The sequence below is a fragment of the Leptonotus elevatus genome, chromosome 2 (genome assembly GCF_054856555.1).
Source record: "Leptonotus elevatus isolate MCC_2025b chromosome 2, RoL_Lele_1.0, whole genome shotgun sequence".
Taxonomy (NCBI): Eukaryota; Metazoa; Chordata; class Actinopteri; order Syngnathiformes; family Syngnathidae; genus Leptonotus; species Leptonotus elevatus.
Window position 1 is genome coordinate 31,336,238 of NC_141240.1, and position 13,149 is coordinate 31,349,386.

The 13,149-nt window shown below is 40.9% G+C and overlaps 1 protein-coding gene across 1 annotated transcript; it reads right to left on the minus strand.

Annotated features, from left to right (window-relative positions):
- Positions 1–288: 288 nt before the first annotated feature.
- On the minus strand, positions 289–12,414 carry phf8 (PHD finger protein 8). Its single transcript, XM_086069391.1, has 22 exons — positions 12,121–12,414; positions 11,454–11,705; positions 10,416–10,501; positions 10,177–10,303; positions 9,394–9,554; positions 9,124–9,265; positions 7,615–7,801; positions 7,367–7,529; positions 7,142–7,229; positions 6,930–7,036; positions 6,752–6,843; positions 6,546–6,635; positions 6,122–6,403; positions 5,949–6,031; positions 5,695–5,861; positions 5,490–5,575; positions 3,395–3,516; positions 2,954–3,288; positions 2,653–2,748; positions 2,458–2,567; positions 1,989–2,349; positions 289–1,913 (listed from the first exon to the last, which is right to left on the minus strand). Exons 2-22 carry the CDS (start codon positions 11,549–11,551, stop codon positions 1,825–1,827), a joined length of 3,072 nt encoding a protein of 1,023 aa, XP_085925517.1. The 5' UTR covers positions 11,552–11,705; positions 12,121–12,414; the 3' UTR covers positions 289–1,824.
- Between the last annotated feature and the right edge of the window lie 735 nt (positions 12,415–13,149).

The following is a 13,149-nucleotide window of genomic DNA, read 5'->3' on the forward strand; positions in this document are numbered from 1 at the left end:
GTGTGGTTCTCGTAAATTTCTGTTTTCTCTCTCGCTAATCTGCCACTTAGCAAAGCCGCAAATTTAAGATTTTTTTTTCCTTCGCAAATTTGCGAGTTTTTTTTCTTGAAATATTGCCCCCACCCTCTAAAAATATATATTTATAAGTGGCCCCAATACGCCGTCGTAGAAACCACATCGAAGTGTGGTGGCACTAATACATGTTGGCCCTAAAACCAATCAATAACAGCACTGTGATGTGATCAGCTCTCATAATAACGGTCTTCAATAGATGGAACGCACAAAAACAATCACTTGATATTTAAAAAAAAATCTAAAGTTATAATTTCTTTTCCAAGTCGTGAATAAAGCATGTTTAAAACAGTACACAAAAAACACAGCAGTGAATGGATATCTATGATTAATAATCAACAAAACTTGGAGGAAACAAAACAGACTAATTTCCCCGTACACTTCAAATGTTACACAGGAAGACATGACTACATATGACAATTACTGCATACAAATATAAAAACAACTATTTCAAAAATACAGCAATGTGTCATGTACAACGATAAGAAAGGTTCCAATGCTTCTGCACTATAAAAACAAAATTACAACATATATTTACATAAGTTGATCATTCACATTTTTCACTTGGTACATCAACATTTTTGCAGACATTCTGTTTCTCATACATTCTGTGGAATAAATGCTAAAGCTAAGCAGGAATTACAGTGGATACAAAAATAAAAACAGAATAAAGTGCACCATGGCCACTATGACGCATGGTGGTGGTACTTTAATTCATTCATTGCTGTTGCTCTTCTAGAAACTGTTAACGGGGCTTAATAAACATTTCCAAATGATTTCACTGGAGCAAAAACTCAAATGCTGAAGACTCATATTACCTATTTACCATGTCGGTGTAGAGTAATCAAGATGTATCCTGCCAAATGTTTACCCAGAACAATGAACTAAAAGCTAAGTTCTGACGTTTCATCATTTATTTATTTTTATTAAAAAAAAAACTTTTTTATATCCACTGCAAATCATATTTTGTCTTTGCTCTTCCAATCTAGCTATATACACATCACAGATATTACATATGTACACTTAACAGATGTAAAAATATGAAAAGATTTCAAACAAAATTTTTGTTACCATTTTTGTACTGCGCTTGAGAAAGACAGTAGGGACCAAGAAGAATGACAGCCAGGTGGAAAGAGTATAAGCAAATAGGCTAAAATTGATAAAAGATTGCCTTTTAAAATAAATTAAATTACAATAAATATAAGTGTAAAAAGTAAATTGTTGCGTCACTTAACGGTCGTAATTTTTTAGAACAATCTATAAATGAAATGTTTTAACAAGCAACAGTGATTTTTACACTGAACTTTTAGCAAAACCGTAGAGATTGATGTCTTCAAAAGTCCCATTATAAAACTAAGTTCATTTGAGGTAAAAATTTAGCTTAAAAAAACAAATTTAAACAATACATTGTGTCTGCATTGGAATTACATTTTAAGTGACAAAGACATTTTCTTTCCCTCTAAAAACGTGATTTGAAAAGCCCATTGTTCAGGTCCACTTTACGTGGCTTTTAGAGTAATTAAGTGAGAGGTGTGCTTGTGTGTACCGTCATGCAGAGACAGTAGTGGAGTGCCAAATCAGTATCTAACTGGCTTGGGCAAGAGATGGACAAACTAACACATGAATACATTAGTAAACAACTTCTTAAGTATAAAATATAGATTACTATCATTACCTCCCTTCAATAATATACTGTACCCCCCCGCAAAACAAGTATTTCTAACTCAGGTCTTCAGCTGCAGTTCGATTCCATCACAAAAGAAGTTTGCCGTTGCGGTGAATCTTCAAAATTTTTCCAAGTCTCTGTTTTGCTGTTGCAAGTCCTTTCTTTGGACGTTTCCCTGAATTCCAAAGATGCACACATGAAGATTAGCGACAACGATACGGAATTGTGTCGTTTCACTCTCTATTCTTACCTTGACCGACTCCTGCCGTGCCTTGACTGGCAAGCCCTGAAGGCGACGCACCAGAGAGCGAGCTGCTATTTTGCGGCGACAAGGACGGTCGGCGTGAAGTAAGGAATACCCCAGGGGCCATAGCTCCGCCCCCTCTAGGGCCACCAGGGCCAAAAGGTCCTGGCCCCGCTGTGTATTCATGGTCCAGTAGACTGGCGGAAAAGTAATCATTCCTCCTGTGTGGGCTGAAGTCTGGTGCCGACTCGGGAACGTGCGGTGGCGAGGGCGGAGCATGCTCTGTATGAACCGGAGGCGGGCTCGCAACAGGGACAGGAGGACGCACCTTTTTGGTGTACTTCCTTTTAGCAGGCTTTTGCTGCTCCTGAATCAGAGGCGGGAAAGAAATGTTATGTTTTAAAAGCAGTAAAATATGCTGCCGCTCAGCAACCTTCACAGTAAAGATCCATCTCGCCATTGTTTCCGCACTCACCTGCTGGGCTAGCTTGGCTGCAGCTGCTGCCAGGCCAGTTTCCACGGACGCCACTCGAGCTCCATCTCTGGCTGGACGTTCCTGTTTTGGAAGTGTAGGCATCACCCTGGCTGTGAAATCAAGAGAGGGTAGAGATGAGTAGAAGTCAAAGGATTACAATTCAAAATGCAAACTTGAGGTCAACTCTGCCCTTACCTTTGGGGCTCCAAGGTGTGTCATCCCAGTTTTTCTTCCGCTTCATCTTAGCCTTGTTAGCATGGTCCTCTTCATCAGACTCCAGCGACGGATACACTTAGAAGAACGATCAATGAAGCCAGAAATTTAGTGGAAGCAAATGTGAATTACTGTAAAATAAATACAGACCCACCAGCTATAGGTGAAAATTTATGATAGAGACATTAAAATGTTTATTTATTTTTTTCCATAGTTTTACTCTCCAATGATCTAGCAGGGCCAGAATATAGTGGGGGAACACCGTTTGTCGTCATTTGCTTACCATATTCTGAATCTTTAAAACATGTTCCCAGCGTCTCTTGCTCATCTGGGCTGTCCTCTTCGCTAAGATGCCGTGCTGGACGCTTAATGGGACGCTTTCCAGGACGCCGGATAACAGCTTTTTTCTCTGAGGTCTTTTTGACCCCCCCAGTCACCCACACAGCTCTGCTGCCTTTCCCCTTTACTTTTCCCAATCCCTCGGTCAGCCCTCCAGAGATCGACAAGGGGGACGAGGAGGACGATGACGACGACGATGAGGAGGAGGATGGTGGATTAGCCATGGAGAGCATGCCCTGGATGGCATCACGAGTACTGGGAGAGGCCGGTGCTTCCTCACTGGGTGAGAGAAAGAAAAAAAAAGCAATCACCTCATAGTAGAGGTTAGGGACATGATTAAAAATGTTGCATATAAAACGAAGACAGTGGGCCAAAGTATTCCAACCTTAGTGCAGAGGAGTCCAAGCCTGCCACCTGCTTGCTGGCCTTCAGTAAATCTAGGATGCCCCCTGCACCACCTTTCACACCATGAGCAGCCAGCGCCTCTTCATCTGTGGTGTAATCCTCCTGAGGCCATGTGCACAAACATGCTTCATTGAAGATTGGTACTTTAACAGTTTGCAAGTCTACCTCTGAAGGACTATGCTTGACAAACTGGTGGGGGCAAACATGGCTACATATTATAAATGTGTTTAAAAAAACAAAACAGCGTAAGCAGTCATCAAAAAAGCTTGTCAAAAATACACAAGCAGTAACACTGTGGTGACTAATATGCGTTACATCAGCAACATTCAATTTGTTTTGGAAACAACCATATATCTGTTTCATGCTTCAGGCGCTTGTCTTTCCCCTGAGAGTTTTTGTTTTTATACCTCAACTGGTTTTTGTTAGGGGTGCACCGATCACAATTTTCTGGCCGCTCACCGATTTTTTAAAAAGTCTGATATGCCTATCCCGATTTTTTTTCATTACAAGCAACATATACCTTCAGTGTTCCAATCTTGTTTTATTGGAAAACATTGAACAATGTGCAAAAGCATAGTCTGGAGCCTCGAGTTACAAGTTTGATTTGCTTCTTGAGCATGTAAAAGACACAAGATATTTTTGACAGACCATCGACGACATGGCGCAGCGAGATCGAGATGAATGTCTTGTTGGCGGCCACTCTGCATTTGGCCAGGGCTGCCACCCCCGCAAGTGTAGCCAAGTCAAGCCAGCCACCACAACAGTTAGTTATTCATAGGCTATTATTCAATGCACCGTTACTACAAAATGAAAGCCTACCAAGTGATACTGTACATTGATATTGATGCCTTATTTGGATTTTATTTAGAAGTTGGTCCTTGGAAGTTGGGATGCAACAAAATGAAAATGGTCGGCCGAAACCGAAAATGAAAAATGCTTGCATTTGATATAATTAATTAAAATGATAATATTGTTATAAAATATTTATTTAGCACTGGCATTTTAACCAAGCACAATATAAATTGAAATGTGCCCACACCGCAGACATGTTGGCTAATGGTACATTAAACACCAAACGAGGTTTGAGCATTTTCTGGCGGTGCGATTGCACTTTATAGTCAATGTAGTCCGCACAGGCGGGGACAAGGTGCGGCGCGCTTATAATCGGCACATTCACATATTCACCAACGTTTAAAAATAAATAAATACATTTGTTCGCACCAACTAATCGGCTTCAGGAACGGACTGCAAAGTCACACACAGCGTCCTGTACAGGTCTGCCGCCACCTGGAGATAGCGGTAAGTGTTTCCGTGTTTAAAACTTTTGATAGCAATAGTGCTAGCATTAGCCAAAGTATTTAGCACGGCTACCAGGATGCCGGTGAAAAAGTGGAAGCGTTTGACGGGCTCTTATAAAAAAATAATAATAATAATAAATAAAAAAGGAAGGCGCTGCGGGAGAAAGAGTGGCTCACCTGTACTGCAGTACGGGGCAGTTCTGTCTTTTTTCGACCCACTTAAATGTACACCAAGCGACGCCCCTCTCCTCCGGTGTGCGCAATGAACCCGGGAGCTGCTGCTGTCAACCGGTGCAAACTCACGCGGTGAAAAGCCAGCAAGAAGAAAAGGCGGACACTCACTCCCGCGTTCGCTGTTTAATTCAAACAGACGCTTGCTTGCAGCGGTTTTTCACTTGCGTCACCACAACATCCTATTTCGGCCATATTCTTTCGGCTTTAATTTTATTTCGGCTGAATGCCGAAAATGGCTAAATTAGGCATTTTCAGCCGAAAATTTTCGGTGGCTTGAATAGTCGGTGCATTACTACTTGGAAGCAATTGTGGCAGCTGACTTGACTCCAACTTGATGCTGGCTTGACCGCAGCGCGACAGCAGTGACGCTGCAATATGCTTAGTCCGCAAACACGCACTGACTCAGTCAGATATGGCGATTTTAGCACCGTTATAGTAATAAATTGGCCGGACAACAGCTTGTATTTAGGAAAACTCAAGTCAGGTCACCAATATATCAAGACACCACTTTATACATTTCTGGTCGACCCAAATTGCTCTTACCTCGATGTCAAAGTCGACCTCTCCTGGCTCCCGGATACGATTTGGGTCGGAGCAAGGCTTGGCTCTGGGCAGCTTCCTCGGAAGACCTGAAAGTATATTTTGATGCACCACATGTCACTGAGCGACATACATATTTAAATACTGCTCAATGATATATATTTTGCTATGCTATACTAACGATAGTGCATTCACATCTCATTCTCACCACTGAATTTCTTCTTCTTGCTGGATCCAGCAAGCTTGCGGCGTGGAGGCGGGGTCTCATCTATTTGGAGTTCATCCTCTGATTCCAGGTCAGAGGGACTGGATCCCTCCATAGCAAGGTGCTGGTATTTGGCAGCTCCTCCTGCACCATTGCTGCCCGCTTTCTTGCTAGAGTTGAACAAATAACCAGTTGGAACCTCAGCATTTGGTGAGAGCAGGAGATCATGAACAGATACGAGTCGCAAAGATTATTACCCTTGAATTTTCCCATTGGTCAGCACAAGTTTCAGCTTGCTTTTGTTTAGCTTTCCTTCAAAGTCCTCCAAAGGCAGCTCCAACTGAAGAGATGGAAGGTTTCAAAAAATTTAAAAAAGAAAAAGAGATTTCTAATTATTAAATGTTTTAAATGCCATCTTTATTCTGTGTACCTTGTTCTTGCTTCTGGACTTGCCAGGTTGGATTTTTTTCAATGTATGCTTGGTGTGGATCTCAAGCAGGTCTAACTCTCCTGCTTCTGTCTTAAGGAGACCTTTTTGGTTTTTCTTCTTGGGTCCTGGTGGCCCGAGACCAGCAATGACATCCTTGGGTTTGAAGCCTTTCTTCTTTCCAGGTGGGCGTGCTGAATTCTGAGAGGTGGTCAAAGGGGCTTTTGAGAGCGGCGAGCCAGGAAATTGAGGTCCAGTGCGGCCAATGTTTTGTTGGAAAATGTCCTATTAGCAAATAAGGTCATACCTATAACATTCGGATATACAGGACTAAATATATTGTACAAAATAAATTTTGAATCCGTTAACTGCTCATTCCACGTCATAAAATGTGCATGCCTATGCATTACGCCATTTGTTTAGTTACCTCAACCAGCCGTATCTCCTTAGCAAGATCCTTCACCAGTATCTGAGTATTGATGGTTTCTGGAATTTCCGCTTCATGACCGCCCAGCGCCTGCGGGTAACAAGGTACAGTAATCAACTTGGATTGGGGATAGTTTCATGTGTAACGTAATCTGCAAAATCATACCACTTATGAGTCATTTGAAAATATCATTTAAATAATGTTACCTCTTTCCTGGTCCAGGTGCGGAAGGCATTATTCAGTGCTTTTGCCCCGTGAACCAGGTAAGTGGCTGGGTGTCTGCGATTTTCTCTCAAACCTGCGAGACACATTGCACGCTTACAAAACCAAACATCATAAAAAACAATAATAATGGTGCACAAATGATGGACATTTAAATATTACCTCTGAAGGTATCAAGAAGGTGCTTCCCAACATACCAGCATACGGTTTCAAAGTTGGGAAACTTAAATAACTCTGCTGTGCTCAACCGCTTCTCTATTTCATAAGCCCTAAAACATAAGCAGAGGAATACATGCTTATTACATTATTCATTCCTGTGCCTGGTCTAGTTTTTAGAAGGTATGTGAATGACAAAAGGTTTTGAGGAAACTAACCGGAGCTGCATGTCAATATTAAGACTATGCAAAAAGTTTCCTCCAAAGGCCAGACAGTCCACTGGAGTCAACACTGCATGAATCCAACCTGGAACAAACACATATTATTAATTCCGTTTCACAATGGCAAAGGAAGTGTAGTTTCTTTATTGAATATAGTCAAAAAGAAAGAAAGTGCAAGAGCGAGAGACATATTATAAAAGTTAACGAGTAATTTGCTCTTGCCTGTTGGAATGAACAAAGTGTTTCCTTGTTTGACGGAGCACTTGTAACACATGTCAACCTGGTCTCCAAAGAACATCTCGTTCTGATTGGACGAGGAATTCCACCGCTCAAAAAGTGCCAGGTTGGCGGGTGTGGGGGATATTAGGTAGAATATTTTCTCCCCCTGAATGAACAGGACAATTCAAGGATCTTGAAATTCAAACAAATTTAAATAATTTAAAATGTTAACTCAGTATTTTTGTCCTCACCCGTAAAACATGATACCAAACGGAGGTGCCTCCAAAGTCAATGTGAAAGTCTGTGTAACTATCTTTTACTCCCATGAGGCAGTACTTCTGCACATTGGGCCGCTCAAACACAGACTCCTCGGGCCAGAGGTTCTCCACCCATGACAGCTTCCTCACAATCTTCGGCGTCTCAACCAGGTTGGAAAGCCTTTAAAAAAAAAAAAGACAAGAAAGGACCCTGGTGAAAGGCAATCAGTCAATACGGCTGCATTGCCAAAAACATAGTGACAATTTCTAGCACTGACTAAACGCCTTTTCACTTTTGGTATTCACCCCAGAGCAGGGATGACAGCGTTCCGGTGCACACTTGCCTATATTCCAGTGTTTCTCTATGATATAAGTGTCAAACTCCGGTCCTGGAGGGCGGCAGTCCTGCAGGTTTTGGAAGTTTCCATCTTCCAACACAAGCTGATTCCAATCAGCAGGATCGTTATCAGGCTTATGTAGAGCTGATCATATATCAACTGTGTTGGAGAAGGGAAACATCCAAGACCTGCAGGACTGCGGCCCTCCAGGACCGGAGTTTGACACCTATGTGCTCTATTATTTGAAATTACACCTCCGTAGGAAGAAGAAAATATTTTGTCCCCCACCAAACACTCCACTACAACTATAAATATTATCATTTGTCTATAAAGTTGTTGTCAGTACGTGACAGACGCGTCTTCCTGCTTTAGCATCTTAGCAAAAGTCCAGCCGCCTCGCCTTCAATTGCGGGTTTGATAACTTTGACAAAAGTACCAATCAAAATAACAGTAGTCCGGTAAGTCTTAGTGACACACTTGCCTACTACGCCTAGTGTAATTAACAGCGCCAACAATTGTATTTGTCTGATTTCACGAGTGCTAAACACGTGAAAAGTGTTGAAAGAAATATGCAGCCTCGGCAAATCACACTGACGGAGGGGATGGAGTCGAGGTCTGTCGGGAGCACCGAGTGAGAAACGGTGGCAGTTGTATAACAATTGTATGTGGATGATGCAACATGCAAGCATGGAGTTGGACAGTTTTCTGATGTAAATCAATCATTAAACATGTCTTTTAATGTGAACAATTATAAACTGAAGATATATCACCATACTGACTTAATTGAAAGTGTACAAAAATATGTTTTTCCAGAGAGATCAAGTGGAAGCTGATGAGTTTGAGGAGGAAATGGAGTAGCGGTTATAGCAATGTTGGCCAAGATATTTGCGCTTTTTCAAGTTATGTGAACTTGTTGCTCAATGATATACAATAGATATAAGCGTTAAAAAATGAAACTGTATAGCTGTTTTAGTTAAGTCAGGTTTTTTTTTTCTATGGGTGATGTACCTCAAGATTTTGTCAATGAAAAAAGTGTGCCGTGGCTCATAAAAGGTTGAGAAACACGGATGTAGTGGATGCGCAATTACACTTTATTCTAGTACAGCGGGGAGAGAAAAACACATTTCCTGGGGCAATGCGTGTTAAAGAAGCTAAGTTTTAGAACCTGGTTTCTGAGAACTCCAGGCTGATGACATTTAGTACTCGGTCTCTGTTGGGGCTGTTGTAGTACTCAGCAAAGTCACCGAGTCGCATTTTCAGGTCACTCTGGCGAGAAACGTCAATCACATCAATCTCCTTGTCTGAACCTGCAGGAGCAATTAACATAATTAGGACTGTGTTCTTGTTGAGCTGTACTCACACACACCAAAAAAAAAAAATTGCATACGTTGAAGTCTAACTCCAAGTAACAGCGTAAGGGGAGGGTGTGAATTACCAATGTAGTGTTCGACATCGCTGACACAGAACGATGCTGGCGGCAGAGTCATGCCGAGCCCGTCTCGCCTCAAAACCATGACAGGAACGCTGAAAGAATGCTCCTCAAGAAACTCCACTGTGAGTTGGGCCCCTGACGGCTTGAGCAGCACTTCATCCGCACTGGGAATGACACACAAAAACATGCACGAGTCGAACGTTTTTTTTAGCTCGTCTCGTTTGACATCACAGGGTGTGTTTAAAAATTTAAAATACAAATGATCTAACAACAGGGACTGTTTACAAACATTACAGTTTAACTGCTGAAGTGAGTGGTCCTGAAGTCCGCCCCAAATATTCTCAATATACTTTTTCTACCATGGCCTGTATTGATTATTTGTTGTGTACAATAAAATTGTTCCTCTCCCCTTATTAAAAAAAAACCCAGAGGCTTAAAAATGTTCACTATATGATGCAACTGTCGTCTTTTTTCAGGATATAGATTATTGGTCAAGTACCCAAAATACATTAAAATCAGGCCTGTCATATTTATTTATAAAAAAAGGCATGTTTTTCCTCAGGGCCGATATAGATTATCGGTCAAGTACCCAAAATACATTAAAATAAGGCCTGTCATATTTATTTATAAAAAGTCATTAGAAATCTGTATTATTTTGGTCTGTGCGTACATAATCAACACATGACAGCAATTTATTTTCAGGTCTACTTTTGTTCACAAAGACCGTTCCTTGTGAATTTCACTCTCCACCTATGCAGGGGCGTATTTTTCCATGGAGAAATTTACCTGGGAAACGTGCGACTCCGTAGCTCCCTCACAAACTGGGGGCTGCCCGTCTTCACCAAACGGCTGGGGGCTCTTATCCCGGCAGCGGCTCCATCTGCCTGCTTGTTGCCTCCACGACGTTTACGCACTGCGAACAAAAGGAGACGAGAGCCCGAATATTATGGCAAACATCCGCATCACTGTATGCCACAGTTTAACACTTCCATTTCTACGTGGCAGAAAAGGAATGTTTTACTTACTGACAGATGGTCCATGAGTGAGCTGACAATTGGGGCAGTGATAGAGATCAATCTCTGTTGCTTTCTCCTCCTCTACTCCCACACAGCTTATAAAACAAGCAAAAAAAGAAAAATCTGAAATAGGGTTGTACTGTGCACTACTGCAATACCTCACTGTCAAAAACGATTAGACAACCCTTTTTTTTGTAAGTGATCAGGTTATTTGGGGGCAGATTACTGATTAGCGAGTTCAAAAAAGTAAAAACATCACTGATTCAATCACAAAATGACGCAAATATCCCTTCACATAACTTATCTATTTACTGAATATACTTGTGCACTGTTGACAGAGTATCCTCAAATGTGTTTTCAAGCACCTTTGCCAATATTTACCAATCTTTGCCATGCCTCAAATAAGGAAAGGGGAGGGAGAGGAGTATGATTTGAATATGAAATTTATTTGATAACAAACGAGCAAAACTTGACATTTAGGAACAATGTAGTTGCTTTCTAAACATGCAATACATAAAAATGCAACTACTGTAAATATATTAGTTGGTCAAAATTCATGAAAAAAGCTGTGGATTTATGAGCAACCGCTGCATGGCAGTGTAAAGTGCGACAGTGACACAGTATAATAGTGATATTATTGGTGGACATGAGCTCTAACATTTGCGTGCATCTTTAATTGTGACAAAAAATATTTACACCATTTTAAAACTGTATAATTGTAGATAATGTAATGGAGTTAACAGAGTTACGCTCTCTAAAATGTGCAACTGTAGGGCACGTGTCACCAACTCCGGTGCTCGAGGGCATGTTTTAGATGTTTCCCTCCTCCATCACAACTGATTCAAATGATCAGCATCATTAACAGGCTTCTGCAGAGCTTGCTGATAAGCTGATCATTTAAAATCAGGCGCGTTGAAGTGGGGAAACATCTAAAACATGCAGGGTAGAGGCTCTCAAGGGCCAGAGTTGGTGAATCCTTCTGTACAGTAAATTTTAATGAGATAAATATGATCATGACAGTAAATAAACTTTTTGAAAAACACTTACCTTCCATGGAACCAGTCTTGACAAATGTCACACTCGATCATGAAGCGAGTCACATCATATGGCAGGCGACATAAGCAGTACACTGGTACAGAAGCCATACTAAATGCGTGTGTATAGTATTTGGGAGAATTTATAATCTATAATTTATCCTCAAATTACTAAATGGAATTCTTATATAATTCCTAATATGTATGTACTGTTATTTCGTTTAACCTGGTGAAGACACACATCCACTTGGGTGCACCAGGATTGCTGAAATACACAAACAGAAACAAATATGTAACTATGTTACATAAATACTGTAATAGTGATGAGCTTTTAACATGTTACAACATTACAGCTGGCATGAATTTAGTTATGGAACTGCAAACTGTCATTGTGTTGTAGCGTAAAATTCAACATTTGACTACATGATCTTGATGTTATCGCGTCCACAATAAATCCAAAATATACTCCTGTTATTTGTAAACATACTCGAGATCTGAACGTTGTGATGCTAGCTAGCTACGTTAGCTAACGATGTAGCTAATTTAGTCAACATTTGTCAAATCCATGCAAAAACGCAACCCAATCCCGACGACCATGTAACTATCCGATTCGTCTGCACAAGTGAAGACAAATGCTAGCTGCAGTTTGAACAAAGCTCAAGTGCTGTTTAGCAACTCACCGGATTGGCGCTGCAAGCGAGGCTAATCATTCAATGGCCGCCGCCGCCGCCGTAGTTACAGTTGACAATCCCTACGCGAGATCCGGGGAGCTGCGGCCTTAGCATGTAATGGAGTTGGCTAGTAAGAGTTTACTTCGCCACATTTTTATTTAGCGACTATGAAACGCCCGAACAAAAACGTCACTACGCATCCACAATGGGAATTTGGAAGCGACCCGAAACAACACTTTAGCTACAAATGACAGCGTAGTTAAAATGTACTGACGCCATTTTCAAAGACAACAGCGTCACCGTTGTTCATCACTGTTAACATGAGCGCGGACAATAAAGTTATCAGCATTCACCCAACCCTTTGCAGGGGGAGGGTGGGATCACAGTTTAAATAGTAAATAAACAACGAAAGCCATTCGGAAAATATAAACACTTGAGTCGTAAGTTTATTTAAATATACAGAATACACAAAATGTCCACTTAATTTTTTAAATTCTAGTTGTATTGATATAAAATTTTACTGTAGCTGTCGCAAAGCCAACTCAAATATTGTCACCCTCCTAAAATAAATGGTATAAATATTTTCTTTTCTTTTCAGAAAACACGAAAAACGGAATCAAAAACTTATTATCAGTGTTATTATTATTATTATTTAGATTATTATATTTCAGGTGTAGAAATTAATTGACAGATGTATTAAACTAAGGATTTAGCCAATTTCCTGAGATGTTTTAGGTCAGGGGTGTGGGGGGGGGGGGGGGGTCAAAATATGACTAGGGCCATTCATAACACATTGTAATAGTAGTAGTAGTAGTAGTGGACCTCTTTAGGTGAACAGTTATTATTGTTGTGTGAAGGCAACGGGAGAGGAGGGGTAGGGGTTAGGGAGCACTCAGTGAATTGTACCTTCTGCCATCTAGTGGAAGAGCATTTATTTTTTCTGCCTATCACTACATGTCACTAGCATAGACAGGTGAAAAAGATATGTTATTTGTAGTAAACAAATTAAAATGACAAATAAATGGGAGAAAAAGTGAA

Excerpts from the sequence above, each read along its gene's own strand:
- phf8 (XM_086069391.1), bottom strand. The coding sequence starts at position 11,551 with ATGGCTTCTGTACCAGTGTACTGCTTATGTCGCCTGCCATATGATGTG. Across the intron at positions 6,404-6,545 it reads AGGAGATACGGCTGGTTGAG|GACATTTTCCAACAAAACAT; the intron begins GTAACTAAACAA and ends ATTTGCTAATAG. Across the intron at positions 5,576-5,694 it reads CAAGAAGAAGAAATTCAGTG|GTCTTCCGAGGAAGCTGCCC; the intron begins GTGAGAATGAGA and ends ATATACTTTCAG.